We start from the raw sequence: 17,279 nt of genomic DNA on the forward strand, positions 1-17,279 counted from the left end.
AACAAACTTACAGAAAACTGGAAAACAGCTGAAACACTGAGTTCCTTTTCAATCAAGACAAAACCCTCTTTTGCTCAGAATTGCCTTTGATTAATAATATGAAGTGTAGCTGTTTGTTTGTTTGTTTGTTGTTTTATTTTCCTTGTAATCTTGAAAAGAACTTTGAATTGTTCTGTTGGTGAAAATGTGTTAAATGACCTTTCCTTTTCTTGTCTTAAAATGACTTTGTAGGTCTTCCCAAACTGTTAGATTTTATTGATTTTGTTTCTCGTCTGTTCTTGGATTTCTTTGGATCAGGATCTGATGTTTTGCCTTTTTCCTATTTCATATTGTCAGACAGGTTCTTGATCTCTATATAGATCTACTCAAGTTATCTTTCTCTGATTTTTTTTATATGAATCAAAACATTTAAGAGTGACAACAAAACTAAATTGGGATTTTTTTATTGTACTTTCTATTGTACGCTTATTCTGTAAAACTTTTGTCTTTCTTTCTCTTGCGATTACTTTTTTAAATTGCAAAGTTAAGTTTTGATCTCTTTGAAACGGGCATCCTGTAAGGTACAAATGCTAAGCCTGCTTATAATTATTCTCATAGTTATACTCATAGTTAATAAACAACTTAAACCCAAACAGCTTTTGTTTCATTTATTCAGAAACAAAGAACAGCTTCTATGTAGCAAAACTGGTTAGGCTCTGTTTTCACATTTAGATCAAACATCTTGGTGAGCAGGAGAAAGGAGCACATTTCAGCACAAGGAGCTGTAAAAAGTAAGGGTGCCCCGATTTATCTGGCAGCCAATTTATCTATTTCCTTAATTTTGGAGGATCAGTGATTGGTTGATCTTATCCCCGATCTTATCTACTTCACCAAAGGAATAAAAAACAGGCCACTGCCCTCTTCTGCTCTGCAGTGAGAGGTTGGACTGATAGATCCGCTCACCAGCTCATGTCTGCACCTTTACAAAAGTCACCCCACTGTTGCCAACTCAGCCACTTTCTAGCTCTAGGTAGTGACATTTCAGACCAAAAAAAAAATGTATCAGCCAAAATCGCAACCAGCAGGTCAAGTTTTTTAAATTTTGTAATCAGCGACTGGCCAGAAAACTGCAATCACTGGACCCCAAGTAAAATGAGTATAAAGTGTTGGAGTGAAGCTATTTGAAAGTTCAAACTCCATCCTTTTATTCTCCATTAAAATTAATTAAAATGCTAAATTGTAATTTATAACATCATGTCCCAGAACTCCAGATGTGTTCAAATAATGACCAACCACTCACATCCTGATGAAACCGTTCAATGTTCTTTAAAATATTACAGATGGGAATATAGAATATAGGATACTCTGAAGATATGATTTTTTTTCTTTAACAGTTGTTTCTGTTTGAAATCATTTCAAAGCATAAATCTTTTTCTTATATTTATACTTTGTAGATTTTTATTCATGGAGTAAAATAACAGGACCTGTGCATCACTTTGCTCCCACTTGACAGTTGTTCTTTGCTTGGTGATGAACTGTGTCAAACCAATATTAATAGAATATGAATATTAGTGATAAGGTTCAGGGAGTGAGAATACTTTTTTAAGACAATATATAAAATAAATGTTATACACTTTAATACATTTTCACAAACATTTAGCTTCCAAACCAACCTGCTGGGTCTCGGTCTAATTAAAGTCAGCAAATATATTTTCAGATGTATTGTCTTTATATGCAAATGTATAAATGGCTTCACTTCAAGGCTTTACATCTGCGAAATAAACATTTGATACCGACATGACAGTGGAAATGCTAAGCGGATAAGCCTCCAGTGCGCATGCTCGCCTTTGTTTTCATGGTAATCAGCCTCCATCCTAACATCAGATGCCTTTTAAGGGTCCGTTTGTTTTCCACGCGTGTCTGCTGACAACTGCAGTTCAAAGGACATGAAATGCGGACTTAATTTGGTGGGGGTCAGACTAAAAGCTTTAAGGATTTAAAGTTTGAAAAATCTGCATATAAATGTTCCCATAATTGTGAAAGTTTACTATTGAATGTAGCACAGTAGACTATGATAAAAAAAAAAATCTTGAAAGCGAAACTTTATTTGATATTTTTTTAATAAAAAGTTGAAGAAATACCAAAGATCGCTGAAGCACTTCGGCAGTCTTTTTTCAGTATTGTTCCTAGTTTTATATTTCTTGGAAGTTTCTCCCGGAACCTTTTCCAGCTTTTTCTCGTGGGAAAGCGAAACACCAAGCGACATACGTGTTGGAACTGACGCATCGCTAACAGTCCTTGTGATGCACACTTTACGCGCTCTGGTGCGAAGTCAGGTTCCGCTAAATGCGCATCTTCAATTAGGCCTGTGGGAAAGTCTCTGTTCGGTCCTTCCCAACGAAATGTCTCTCATTTGGTTACATTTTCACACCTCTGGTTTTAAAGAAGAAGAACTGAACTCGTGTAAAGTCCTGCAGTGCTGACATTTGTTTCAGTGGAATCTGGAAACCAGACAGTCACACCTCAAATTATTTTAAAAATGATTTAATAAATATCATTTGCGCACGAATGCGATTTAGCATCTCTGTTATTTTATGGTGTAGTTTTTATTTACCCATTATTTTATTTTCTGTTTTCATTTAGCGTTTTAAAAATTTAAAGGCAATTTTCTGCATATTACTTCATCTTTAGACGTTTTTTTGTTTTTAGAGAACATTATCTGAAGTCATGCCCTCTAATAATGTTCCTCTAAATTGTAATTAAAAATAATAAATAAATATGTTTTGGTAGAATGTCAAGATGCAAAGGAAAACATTAAAGTTAATAAAGAGTCAGAACAGCTGCCTTCTGTTGGGGTTTTTTAAATTAACTCAAGCTCTGTAAAGAACCAGACACAAGACCAATGAGGTTTTTTATTCCTTCCTTTGCAAAGGGAGAGATCCACAACCTCTAACTCGCCCAGGATCAAAGGTTGGTGAGCTCTGCTCAACTCTGCTTGGGAACTGACTTTTATTATGATAACCTTCTTCAGTGGAACATTGCTGAGATAACAGAACAGATGGACCCCTAGAGTGGGAAATTATATCATAGATAAAGAAAGAACCTTAACCCTTGTGCATGCGAGGACTGAGGCAAACATACAGTTCTACATGTGCGGGGTTGGACCCCATTTCTAAACACAAGGGTTAGAGAACAATTGATCAGAGCCAGCTAGGCAACCGAACACACCGAGATAAAACACTCAAATAAAAATGATAAAACAATGATTAGTTTTGACCCAACACCTCCCCTTCACAGTTGTTGTTGGTAACTACATGTTCTCTGTGCGTAAACGGCAAACGGCACAAACTCTTTGCAACACGCAGACAAACGTCGCACAGGCTGGACGTGTGACAGTGGGAGCGTGTCCTGCAGCTCTCTTCTCATCGTGGGAATGTGGATCGGGAAGCTTCATCCTCACTTTATTACCTGCTAAATCTGATGAACCTCTGACAAAGTCTGTCTGCTGTGAAGAGACTTGACCCCACGTTCCCACACCACGCACACGCGTGAACTGTATTGGAGAAAAGTTGTGGTAAAAGTTTTAATGAGTTTTAAGCTGTTGAACGAGAAAGATCGATTTTTTTTACATGTAATCTGCCAAAACAAAACAGATTTTTATTTTTGGCTTAACCTTTTAACTGCTGGTGAAAGGTTAACTTTGGCGCCTTGCGCGTAAAATGACGGATTCTCTGACGTTTGACAAAAGCCAGCTCCTTTTTAAGCTAATTTACTTAAAAAGAAAAAAACAAATCATTTTGTCGGATATTTTCTTACATTTTTATGACACAGAATTCAATTTCATCTAAGTTTATCTATTAAATACTAATATGTAACATTTCTGAGCTCATTTGGAATTGACACATGCCCTACAGGTTCACTTTCCATCCCCTCCGAACCAGAAGAACCACATAAAATCACCTGAAGTTGTACTAGAAAAGACATTCTAAAACACTTCACTGCTACCTTATCTATTGGATTTTGTATGTGTTTCATAGCGTGCCATATCTAAATATATAATAGTATATATTTAGAAATATATCATATAGTGTATATTCCTGGCTGTTTCCCTATCATGTGTCAGAAGAATAAAAAATCTTCCCAAAATTTTAGCAACAACTTCAAGGTTTGAAATGGCTGCCATCATGACGGCGATTTGAAATCTGGAGTCGCTCTTAAAAAAGAAAGTAATTAAAATAACCGAAGGAAACAAACAAATAAAAAAAAAAATCTGCAAGTAAATAAGTAAAACGGTACTAATATAAATTAAAGGAAAATACGTGAAAAACAACAACATATTGATAACAATGAACTGAGTATTATAAGTTTTATTATGGTATATCTAATTATTACAAGTTTAAAGCAACAAAACTGTTAGAATCTATGCTACATAGCAAATGTTGTCATGTGAAGCGTTGAAGTGAAAAGTTTTGTTTCCATAGGAACAAAATCCTCACTCTTTGGTTTTACGCATCAGATATCTGTAAATCCCCACGTGCGCAGCTTCAACAGTCAGAAAACATCCCGTCAATCCTGTGAATTGGATGAGAACAGCTGCGCACTCTTTACCTGAACATGTTTTATACTGGAGATGTTCTTCCGTTCAGTCAGATCTGGGTTCGTGTGAACAGAAGTCTCCAGTTCCACATCTATCAGATTTCCTTGAAGATCGGAAGAGTCGTCTTCATTCACCTCGGAGCTCCCCACTGGGTTCACGGATGTTTGTCATGCATGTAAGTCAGTTCCTCACGAGATTGTGACACCTTGGGGGCGCGTGCTGTTCACAGTTAGGGGCACATGGACGCCACCAGCTCCACAGTGGGGAGTGGGAGGGGGGATTTGATCGGGGTCCTCTGGAGCGCCAGGTTGTCTGCGTTCTTCCTCTGGATCTCCTCTCAGAAATCAATTCTTTGTTTAATTTAGCTTTACTCTATGACAATAATTCATTATAAACATCTATAAAATCCAAACCGTGCTGTTCAAGAGCTTAAAAACAGTTCAAAAAGTTCTCAATACAGTTATAATCTGTAAATAGTGCCTTACGTCCTCCAACTATCTGCTTCTCTCCAGATGTGAGTTTGGACTGCATGAATTCAAAGCAAGAGGAAATAGTGTGAAAACAGTCCGTTTTATTGGTTTTAAATCTAAAAACTCAAAACTCCATATAATTTTTGTTAATCTCGATGCCTGGCTGTTTGCTGGCGGCAAGTCGGAGCTGATCGAGAGATTTCCATATGAAAATGACGTATTTCAAACGCTGTAGCAAAACCTATAAATGCTGGATGATGAAATGCACTCTTCTACCTTAACTACATTGGATCAGGTGATAAAATAAATACAATGAGATCCATTTCATTTTGTGCGTAAAATGTGCCATATCCGTGCGTAACGTTGGTTCGCCTCTTGGTTGGACATGAAATAAGAACAAATGGGATTAAATCAGCGCATAAGGTATATGATTGTTGCTTTTGGATCCACCAAAGCATGACTTTATCCGCAGCCTTTTTTCAGCAGCTCAACACATTTGCATGTCATCTGCCGCCTCGGTACGTGGGAAGCATTAGCACCTCTTTGTGCGCCAGCCTTTTGTCAACGACCTTCCAGTTTCAGCAGCTAATAAAGCTGTAAACGAAACGCTGTTTTCCCTGTTCCCACGAGAAATCCACGTCTTTGTAAAGACTGGAGGAGACCGAAATGTTCAGGTGTGAACTCAAAATCAAACAACATAGACGTTTGAAATCAAAACAGATTTTTATTGAATTTTTCAGACGTTTAGATGTTTGCGTTAGGGTTCCATATGCAAATGCAATTGCCTTTACTAGTCCTGGGATGGATTGAGATAGCCACCAGAGCTCCAGCAGCCGTACAAGGAAAAGCGGGTTTTAGATATATGCATAGATTAATTATATTAGTTAATAATCAATTATTGTAGAGAGTTGTTGGAGGCCACATTCAAGCAGCATCAGCCTCCCAAAATATTAAACAAGCACCTCTATTTACAAAAAAGCTGTTTAGAAAAATAACAATTTGGTTTATTAATGGAAATACTATTAAACCCATGCCAAACATACTAACATTTCTCCAAGAGCACATCAACAACTCATCCAAGATGTCAACAAGAACCCAGACTATCATTTAAAACGTTGCATGGCTTCCAAACCAGAAAATTCTCCAATCTGGTTGAATTAAAAAAAATAAATAAAAAAAACTAAAAAAAAAAACTGCAAAGTACAGTCGGCCAAAACGTCTTCTCAATGATGGATTCATTTAGAAAGACAATAACAAAGTCGTTAACAGACTTTGTCTTTATATCCCTACCCCCAGATCTCAGTAGTTTCTGTAATAACTGAAGCTGCGTGCTGACTCTCGATCATTCCTGCTTAAACATAATAACTTTTGTTTTGTTTCTGCTCAGACGGAGAAAGTTATGGCACATCCACGCATTGATTATTGATTTTCTTGAAAGTTCAATCTCTTCTAACATAAAGATAACCAAGTTATAGAATAATTGCCCATTGGCTTAAACAAGTTCTGTTCTTTTTACCATTGAAAACGTTGTGATCAAAAAACAAACATACAATAAAAAACGTGTATGAGTTACTAAAATAACGTTGTTGTTTTTTACTTTAAATATACTTTTTATTAACTTTGTCAAGTATTACTTGCAAAAGGAACATATTAATTTACATAATTCAAATTTGATTTGAGAATTACTGTTGAAGTTAAATTGATTTCATTAAATGTTTATTCTGATGCTCGGTCGACCAACAGATGGCGCTGTTACACTGTTCTTTTCATCGCGGTGGCAGAATTTCTGAAACTTTCCAACTCGGCTAAATCAGAGCAATGCCTTTTAACACTTCATTCACATTTCAGTTTGTGATTTAAAGCTACAGAGTGAAAGAAAAGTTCATTCTGAGGATACAGTTTGTGTTTTGTTTTCTGCAACAGAACAGCCTAACCAGTTTAATAATGAATGAATGTTTCCCCAGCTTTATGTTTATATCCAGAAAAAAGATGTTTGAAGAACTGTGGCTGTTGCTTCTGTTTTTATAGCCTATAAATATTCATACTTATCTAAATATTTATAAGCACTGTTGCCTTGATATTCTGTGTACACTATATTTCAATATTTATACCAATATACAATATCTTGTAATAAAATGGATGCTGAAATATTTAACAAAATATACCTGATATTTATGTTTTACATTTTAGCAGACATATATAAAAATAATCATATTTGCTGAACAGTGTAAACAGTACTATTCTGCCTAAAAATGTTTTAAATAACCCTTTATGCTCTCCATTTAGTCTGAATCCCTTTAAATTTGTCTAGATCCAAAAATGCAACAAGTGCAACTTTAATAATAAAATATTTCTACCTTATAAACTATCATTCCTGTTCTTTTTTTAGCTTTGTGTCTGTCACACCAACTGTCTGCATTGTAATTCAAGGGTGATTAAAACTCTGATGTAATGTAGAATATTCAATATTAATTGTCTTTTTTTTTCCCTCACAGTAATGCTCCGGCGATATTTTGCTAAATTAAAGTATTTAGAAATGAAAGTGAAAGAAGAAAAGCTAATTGGAAGATTTGGGGAATATTTGTGGAGTGTGGAAGTGGAGAGCAGAGTTTCCGTCTCAACATGATTCAAACCTCCCACTCACTGAAACTTGACATCCAGTAGACAACAACATGGAGGCCAAACACAAAACTAAAGAAACATCCCAACTGCAAATAAACCGTCCCGAAGGTAGAATCTGTTTGAAAACATGGGGGAAAAAGAGATGTTTATCTTTTCTTTATATGTACATAAAAACTTTATCATCAACTTAATTTTATTTTCAAGCAAAATAATCTCAACAAAGAAGTGAAAAGGCAAAAATAAGACCTCCACTTATTGGGAACTGTACTTCATCATATACGTTGTTTTTCTCAAAGTGTGTTTTCCATGAATCATCTCAGGGAAACTCGCTCCTTTACTCACCCCAACCGTGACGCACCTGCTTATCATTGGTTTTGCTTACTTACGGTAAGCTCCTTTTAAAACAACGAGCAGGTATTTCTGTTTCAGGAAATGGGTCACAAAGAAAGAAGGTGTGGTTTGTCAGGGATAAAGAGAGACAGCTATGCAAACTCATGTTCAGACCTGACGGACCTTCTTCCCTTCAAGAGCAAAAAGGTAGGAGATGATCAATACCTGCATTTTTAGGACAAATGTTGAGAGAGCAGTGGATTCAGTTTATAGTTCAGTACAAAACTAAATGAAGAGTTTTAGATATTTCTGTTGTTGTGAAACTCCTCAATCTGGCCACTTTGTGTAAATGAACTCTATTAGAAATTATGTTTTTCACTTTCATGCTGTAAAACACAGGTTAGCATGTCAGCTGTTCCTGTGTCAGCCTGTCCAACGATAAACTTTTCATTTCTGGGTTAACAGGTTTGTCTGCTTTTTTATGCACCACTGACTGTGTGAAATTTTCCACAGAAGTCTGAAGATTTGAATGTGTTTAGATCAGGGCTGATCTTATTTACACAGCACATGAAAAGCTTGACAACAATTTTATTTTTAAGATTTTTCTTTACTTACTTTATGCTTGTGAACATTATTCTTGATGTTTTACATATTTATCCAGTTGTTTGGTTTCATGTTCACCTAATTTATTGTACTTCCTCCTGTGCAGTTCCACAGAAACTCTGAACCTGTTCATCATAAATGACACTCCCTTTTTAAGAAACTTGATCCAGTTGCTGGAAATAATCTGCTCTGTCAGCATATCTTAAAGAATGTTCTTAATCAATTAATTATTAGCAGTATTAATTAATCATTTATTCATTTTTATTTGGAAAATATTGTGACTGAAGGTTTGTAAATATTGTTTGGACTCAAGGAAAATGTTCTTTTAATGTGACAGCTTCTGTAGAAACACAGACACATTTTGAGTTTCTGAGGCAAAAATTATTTCAGGTAAAATATTTGAAGTTTTTAGGATTTGCTGTGAAACAGCAGGAATGATTAAATATTAATTTCGGTGTAGGCAACAATATTTGTCCTCAGTTGGTTCTGAGCTAACCTGGTACATATCTGACAATCTCCAGAAATTCCCCCATTGTGGACAATAAAGGATATTTTTACTCTTTTCTATTAAAGCTTGTATTACAGTAAATGCAACTAGATAATAAAGTTAAATAAATAGAATAATTTAAAATTAATAAAAGGCTAAAGACCAAGTTAATTGTAATGCAGATATTTATTTGAAGGTAACATTTGGTTAGGAATATCTAATAGTAAAAATTATAAAAACAACTAAGCCAACATATGTGAAGTTGTTCCATAGGTGAGGATCTGGAGGCTTCTATGATTAAATTAGATCTAATCAATATGTTGGATTAAGATCATTAATATTATCAGAGTAACAGACTCTGTTTCTGGTCTCCATCATCCTTCATGCAGCTGAATGTTGCAGCAGCTCCAGAGTCAAATGTCCATATGAGAAATTTCCACTTGATTCTGTTTTTATAAAAATATCCTGAAAATTCCTGAAGGCGTTGCCACGGCTACATGGATGTAGCTTTTCCTTTTTCACAGCACGTGTTTTAATTTACACAGGAAATTACATCACAGTAGAACATACCATAGCAACAAATCATTAAATCAATTGAGACAGTGTAGCTTTCACCACATGGTAATCAGTCCATCTCTCTAATTAGAGTATTTCTTGAGGTTTTAATGGTGCTGCCCTGTTTTAACTCTCCAGTCTTGCCTGTTCCTCCAGCATGGCGTGGTCCACAGCAACGCTCGCTAAAGGCTGCTTTGGGAAAGTCTACCGGCAACAATACAAAGGCACCTGGGCTGCAGTGAAGAAAGTCCCCCAACATCTCATCGATCGGAAAGATCTGGAGAGAGAATGTGAAGTTTACAAGTAAGGACAAGATTCTGAGTTTACACATGCAACCTATGCAAATTTAAATACAGTTACTATGTGCAGTTTAATGTTACGAATCAGACTTTTTAATGTGACTGGTGTCCTAAAGAAGTGTATCAGGAATGTTTTTCATGAGAAATATTTGTGTTTGTGGGGCTGTAACTGCTGTGACACACAGTCACAGCCATGCAGTTATAAAAACAGAAGTAATAAACAATATTTGTGACATTTTATTTAACTGAACTGAGGGCAAAAATGGCTCCTTGTCTTGCAAAGGTTGCAGACTCCTGCACCTTGCAAAACCAATCACCATTTTAGCACAAAATAACCATAAACTTTGATGTCTGTTCTTGAGATTTTATGTGGCAGACCATCACACAATAGTGCATCATTGTGCATAATTGCACAATTGAAGGAAAATAAAATATGATTTCAAGTTTACAATATTCAAGTCTTTGGCTTTTTCGTTTGCTAAACACCTTGAGCTCAGGCAGAGTGGATGGAGACTGTTTTTAGGGATGCACCTAATGCCTGCATCAACATTGTTATTGACTGATATTAGTCATTTTTTTCAGCTCTGTACAAGTCTGAGAAGTAAAACTGGGTCCATTTGTGTTCATTAAGTGTTTGTTTTTCAGGAGAGGCAGGTTTGGAACGGTTTGTTCAGTCATGTTTAACTGAAGGAGAGAAGCAATGCCGGGGTTTCACTTTGTCACAAGTGTGCAGAAATACACAGAGTTTATATATAATGTCAGCAAATATTTTTTATTGGGAATAACAGCAGTATTTATGGTGGATAACAATATCGGCCCAAGTTTTCATATCGATGCATCCCTACTCAGTTTTCAAATCTTGCCTCAGAATCTAAACATGATTTAGGTTTGAACAAAACTGGACTCTGTTTGTTGGTGAATGAACTGCATTCAGATGGTTTTGCTGCTTTTTAAATAAAGGGTTAACTAAATGTGTAGGCCAAAAGTTTTAGCTTTAAACTGATAGAACAATTTGATAATTGTTTTTCCCTTCAGCTTCCCTACTGTGCAGTACTGTATAACCCAGATGATTTCCTGCCCTTTTGTCAGTGAATGTTATGATTTTATTTTATTTTTAATCTTCTGTTTCTTCTCTTCACCATTTGTTGTGCAGCAAAGCAGAACATCCCAACATAGTGAAGCTTCTGGGCAACATAACGCTCACTGATGGTAAATGGATTATTCCACTGGAGTTTATATTTGGAGAGGATTTGGAGACAACTATCTTCCAGTCAGCAAAATCCAAAATACAGGTAAGGATACTTTTAAAACAAAAGCAAATAAAAATATACCTAAGGTTATTTTATGTCATTCAGTCACACACAGCTGCATCCTGGTTGGACAAAGAAGCATTGTCTTAGATCCTTCCTCGCAGCTCAAAACGTGTTTGTAACCATGTTATATGTATTTTTTGTGGAGTTATCTGTTATTTACATTTTAAATATAATTTTCTGGGTTTTTCTTTAGTCTCTCAGTGACCAACACCTTTAAACTGCGTTCTTCAATTCTAAATTTCTTTTAGCCTCAAGAGAGATACAAATGTGATACAAAATAAAACCATCCTACAGGATTTAGCTTCTGCCTTTATTATAAATATCTATAACAGTTATATAGTTTGTGTTTATTTAATTGCTTCAGTTTTGAAAGATGAAAGTTGTGTCTGGTTATTTTATAGTTAACATATATTGCTTCACCACCGGTTTGCATGTCCTGACAAATTCACATTACATTCTTCCAACATGCAGCTAAATTTTGGCCTAAAGGTAATATTGGTTTGAACTTGATCTTCCTCCTTTTTCAGTTGACTCCATCAACTAAAGTCACCATCATTAGCGGTATGTGTGAAGGGCTGATGCACCTCCACCTAAACGACATCGTCCATCAAGATCTGAAGCCTGAAAACATCATGGTGAGTCGACACTAAGATCAGCACCAAAAGTTACACAAACATGAGCACAGAGTTGTTCAAAAGGAGGTGGAGTAAATACATTTTGTGATTACTGTAAAATGGTAAGAAAGATTTGAATGCCACAATTACTGTTTTTTTTACCTACTTCAAGTTTTGTTGAAGACAATAACTGTAATGTTGCTTTTAAAAAATCCCAATTTTTAGCATCGTTCTGCAGAAGAAAGTGATTTAATAGTTTTGTAAATGTGCTTTTTGAAAATCTGATATTGAATCAGAGTGAGCAGATTAAAAGAGAGTGAAGGAGCCACTGGACTGTTATCCAAAGAGGATATGCAAAAATAAAAACCAACACAACTACCTTATTAGCCAGGCAGCAAAATCAATCTCCAGGTGGCAGAAAGTTGTAAAGCAAATATGATCTTTGGAATGAACACAAAATACCGTTGACGGAATGAGAGAAGTAGCTGAGGAGACTTACAAAACAGGCACCCTTAAGAAAAATGTAAAAGCTTTCTTTAATGCGTTCAGGTCACCATCTGTAGCTAAATTTATTAAAAATCTGGCAGAATTCAGTTGTAATTTCTGCAGCAGTTCTGACCAGCACTATTACTGTGATACGTTTTATCAAATATTATCTTCTACTATAAAGAAAAAACCCCCCACCAAACTTTAATCTAACAAACACAGAAAACCATAAATAAAAAATCCCATAGCAAGAAATTTTTCATGATAAATGATAAATGATGTGATAAATGGCCACCCCTGTTTACAACCTTAATATCCAAATGCACATTTAGAGTTTCAAAATAAACTTTAACACTATTTCAGGTAATTACTTATTACAGGGTAGTTTATTTTTAAGACTATGATCATTTTTGAATGCATATGTAGCTTTTTCACCAGTGGCTATTGCAATAAAAAATTATAAACTGTATTTTTCATCTCATGAATGCATTTTTTATTTAATTGATTTAATTTATGACTTCCTTAACTGTTTCCTGTCAGGTGGAACATACGACAAACAGAGCAGTCATCATCGACCTGGGACTGGCAAAGTTTTTCAGACATGGCCTAAACTCGGCCATAGACATGGGGAACGAGGCGTACTCAGCTCCGGAGGTTCTCCGGTGGCGAAGCCAGCGAAATCAGCGTTCAGATGTCTGGGCCATGGGGAAGATCATCGCTGAGCTCTACGCCCGGGTCCGGCTCCACACGCCCTCCGTCTGTCCTGCTAAAGTCAAGGAGGTCATGCAAGGTCAGCCCTACTGCGACATTGTGTGCAAGATGGTGGAGCCGGACCCCGGAAAGAGGGCCGCCATGGTTAGCATCATAGACGAAATTCGAGTAACTGGAAGAACAGTTATAGAAAGCAGTACACCACCTAAAAATGTCCAAAACCTCCTAAAGCCACCATCACGTGAACACGCCGCCAGACCCAGACCCAGATCTGCATCACCAATGAAACCGAGGGGAAACCTGATCAACAGGAATCAGCTACCAGAAAAAAGAGACAATAAAGGCCCAGATCTACTGAAATGGGAGCGGACACCCAGACCAGAAATCAAACCTCTGCGTGGCCACATGGGACTGCCCAAGCATCCCGTCACAAAGCCGGCAGAGAACAGAAACAGACAAGAGGCTGCAGGTGGGACGGACATCACGGCCCAACTCATGAAGCTGAAGTTAAACCACGAAGCCGCGAAGGACCTTCCCAGTAGCTTACCGCAAACTGGAAAGGTGAAGGTCCAACGCGTTGAAAGGAAAAACGGGAAACTTGAAACGTGGGAGCAGACTGTGGTGACTCAGGACGGAAAGATTATCAAATATGATGATGTTATGATAAGCAGCACATAAGACATTCAGGGTTGAAGCTGTTATTATTGAGATAATCATAACAGTAGATTCAAAGGTCAGCCCTTCCAATTATTTGGAACAGTAATTAATCCACAACTGTACAAAATCTACACATTTGTACTTAAGATAAAACAACATTATTTGTCTGTAAATATGTTCAAACAAGAACATTTTAAAATGGTGTTTTGACTTCACCTGGTTAAAATATAGTAAAAAACTAAAACTAAAACATTTGAAAAATCTTCCTTTAAGCATCGTTTGCTACATAGTTATTAATTGGTTAATCAAAAGAAAGTCTCTACATCAGTTTGCACTGTTTTGATCTTAAGTTGAGCAGAAAAACCTGAGATTTTCACATCAATGTTAGAAATATTTTTTAGCTGTGTTTGCCTCCTTTGCTACAAATGATTGAATATTCACTAGAGATGGTATGTTATTGTATTTTAGGCAATAAATTATGTTCTTATTTAAAAAGAAATTGGATTGTTTATTTGTGTTTTATAATGTATTTCCAATATTATTTTAAAAAATGAGTGGATAAATGGAAAATCTGCAGAATGTGTCAATATTTTTTAGCAGATTAATCGTCAAAATTATCAATAGAATAATTGATTATTAGAATAATCATTGCAGATCTAAATATCTTTCAGACAATCTGTAACTTTAAGGACAATTTATTTAAAAAAAAGAACTTGTAAGAAAACATGCAAGTGAAGCTTTTCCGTTAAATGTTTCTCAGAAACAAGAATGTAACATGTGAGGGAAAAATGTTTACAATATCTGCAGCCTTTTTATGACACCATGATGGTTTATTGAAACAACCAGTAAAAGACCTGGACATAAAACGAGTGAATTACTGAAGAGGAGGAAACGCATCTGCATAGTTCTGCCATTCAGTCTGGGTAAGCCTCCACAGTGATAACAAAAACAACTAAAATATGTCCTGTCCTCTTTTGTCCCTCATTGTGTCAGTAAGAAGCTGTAATTTTTATTTTTATTTTCTGTGGTTGTGTTTTTTCATTTTACCTGTGGTATTGCTCATCTACCTGTGTGATCTTTATCATTTTTGTGTTTTTTATTTATTGCCTCTTATCTAAAACTTGTTCTGCATGCGAGTTTTTTTTTTCATTTATATTGCGTGTCAGCATTTTTTATTCAGTTCATCTGTAGATGATTCACCTTTCCTGAATAAATCCGGTTTCACTTTGGCTTACACTTAACTTGTGACGCTGTGAAACCTGTCAAACTTGACTTGTGTGTGTGGACAGAGATCCTGCTTCTGGTTTTGGAATAAAGTTAACTCGTTCTTGGCATATAGAGATTTACTACCCAAAAATAACTTTACGGCTTGATAATAGATGTTATGGCGGATTGCTTTTAAAATAGGCCAATATTTTCACCAGGTAATCTTTGTGATGTTTTTGTAATTTGGTTATAGTCTGCCCTCTACTGGATCATATGGCAAACTGCAATTTCTCCTAGTCAGAAAACAATTTTCAGTGCCTTGCAAAATTATTCACACTTTTTCCACATTTTGTTTCTTTACAAACACAAACTTTAGTGATAGGCTGTCACACGGAATGCATGGTTTGACTTTTCCACAAGCCATGTATTATGTGACAAAATGAAAATTAATCCTCACAGATTTTTAAAGATGCTCTCAGTCCGGTCTGACTGAGACTGAGCTACTTTGCCTAAAAAACAATGGACAGAAGTTTCAGTCTTTGGAGGTGCGCCTCTACAGTCACACTTTTAAAGACTTTCACTGCAGCTGTAACTGCAGTGAAAGGAGGTTTGACAAAGTGTTGACTCAGAGGATTAAATATAAATAGATGCCACACCTTAATCAGTTTTTTTCCCCTTTAATTTCACAATTTAGCCACTTAGTCACATGGAATCTAAATGAAATGCATTAAAGTTTTAGACGGTAATGCCGCCAAATGAGGAAAAACCTAAAAGTCTAAATACTTTCTTTTAGACTTCCATTTCTTCTTTGTTATTAATTGTTAAAGCTGCCAGGATATCATTATCATCTCTCATTTTGTCATAGTCAGGGTAGGCAGGGTAAACCCGGCATGCCACTGTCTTGCTCCTCATTTCTTTTTTTATTTTTACTTTTTCTGCTGCATGTTCAGTTGCGGACTAAGAAAAGCTTTGGATTTTCTTCTTTTAAAGCAAAAGCGCGACCGGCCGTCATGTTGCATCATCTTCAAACACAGCGTTCAATAAGGTCGCGCCGGTCGTTCACTCAGCTGTGTAACCAGGGCCTGATCGGCTGCGCGATAGGCCTGATGGGTAACAAGGGAGTGAATCATGGAGCTTCCTGGGACACAAACACACATCTTTATGCTCTGATTCACGCATTTTCTTTTTTCTCCCAGCACACACACAAACTTTTCACATATTCCCTTTATTACTGATACATTCATGCAATCAGTGGAGACCTACATTGTTAAATATATATATGTGTGCAAAAATATATATAAACAGAATGATATATGACATGAGGTTCATGTTTTCAGGGTTTAATAGCTCTCTCTGGAAAAAATCTAGCATAAAAATTTTAAATGTTTTTCTTTTGGAGCTGCGTTTGTAATCATTTAAAAGCCAAAGCTCTTCTGATATACACCACAGTTTAAAGCGAAGACACTCCTGTGCTAGTGGGGGCCACTGAGGTTTCTTAATGTCTTAATGCATGAAAGACATCGAGAAACAACATTGAAATTTATGCAGGAATTTGAAATGATTGAACTGAGAGAATGATTTAAACTGATAAACAACTTGCACATCTAATTGATTGTAAGTTTCTGAGTATTAAAAACATAAAAAAAGTATTTTATTAGTTAGTAATCCAATATGAAACAAGAGATCACATTTTAGCCTCTTTTTGTTGGCTTCTGGTTAAATCCAGAACAGCATTTACATTTTTTATGTCACTTATAAATTCCCATAGGGGATAAACTTGGTCCAATGTTTCTGTGTCTCTTTTCTGAACGATGTCTTCCGGAGATCTGCTGCTGCTGAAATATGAGTTCTCTCTTTGGTTTTTACTCCATAGTTAGCGCTACTGGCTAACAGATTGTCTGTTAAACTCCTGTGTCAGTGCTCCATCTTCTCACTTCCAGGTTGTCTTGTTTTAAAGGACAGCTGTTTCTTTCTACTATCACCACATTTTTGTTTGATTTGATGCAACCAGCTGAGTTTACTCGGACAGATTCCTTCTTTCTTTTAAATAAGGATCAAATGACATCATGTGTAAATTCATCTGAAGATTTGAGATATATTGAAATTAACTGGATTGAGCTGAACAAAATTTAGTAGAAATAAAATTCCATATATATGGTTTTAAATTAGACATGTTAGACCTTAAAGAGACATAAATTTAATGAATTTATTATATTATTACAATAATAGTCTAGAAAATAGCATGCACTGACACTGAAAATGACTGCAGACTGGGAAAAAATTTATTGCTAGCAGTAAGTCACACACACACACACACACACACACACACACACACACACACACACACACA

The 17,279-nt window shown here is 36.0% G+C and overlaps 1 protein-coding gene across 2 annotated transcripts; it reads left to right on the forward strand.

The window, feature by feature from the left end:
• Positions 1-5,079: 5,079 nt before the first annotated feature.
• LOC103152429 (serine/threonine-protein kinase Nek7) lies at positions 5,080-14,252 on the forward strand. Of its 2 annotated transcripts, XM_007572891.2 has the most exons (6): positions 5,080-5,090; positions 8,151-8,205; positions 9,800-9,946; positions 11,096-11,234; positions 11,783-11,890; positions 12,896-14,252. In XM_007572891.2, the coding sequence occupies exons 3-6, from the start codon at positions 9,801-9,803 to the stop codon at positions 13,742-13,744; spliced, it is 1,242 nt and encodes a 413-aa protein (XP_007572953.1). In that variant the 5' UTR covers positions 5,080-5,090; positions 8,151-8,205; position 9,800; the 3' UTR covers positions 13,745-14,252. The 2 variants fall into 2 exon arrangements, with proteins under 2 accessions (XP_007572953.1, XP_007572954.1); XM_007572892.2 differs by lacking the exon at positions 5,080-5,090 and having other exon boundaries at positions 8,166-8,205; positions 9,782-9,946.
• Positions 14,253-17,279: the final 3,027 nt, after the last annotated feature.

Source organism: Poecilia formosa, unplaced genomic scaffold (genome assembly GCF_000485575.1).
Source record: "Poecilia formosa unplaced genomic scaffold, Poecilia_formosa-5.1.2 Scaffold310, whole genome shotgun sequence".
Taxonomy (NCBI): domain Eukaryota; kingdom Metazoa; phylum Chordata; class Actinopteri; order Cyprinodontiformes; family Poeciliidae; genus Poecilia; species Poecilia formosa.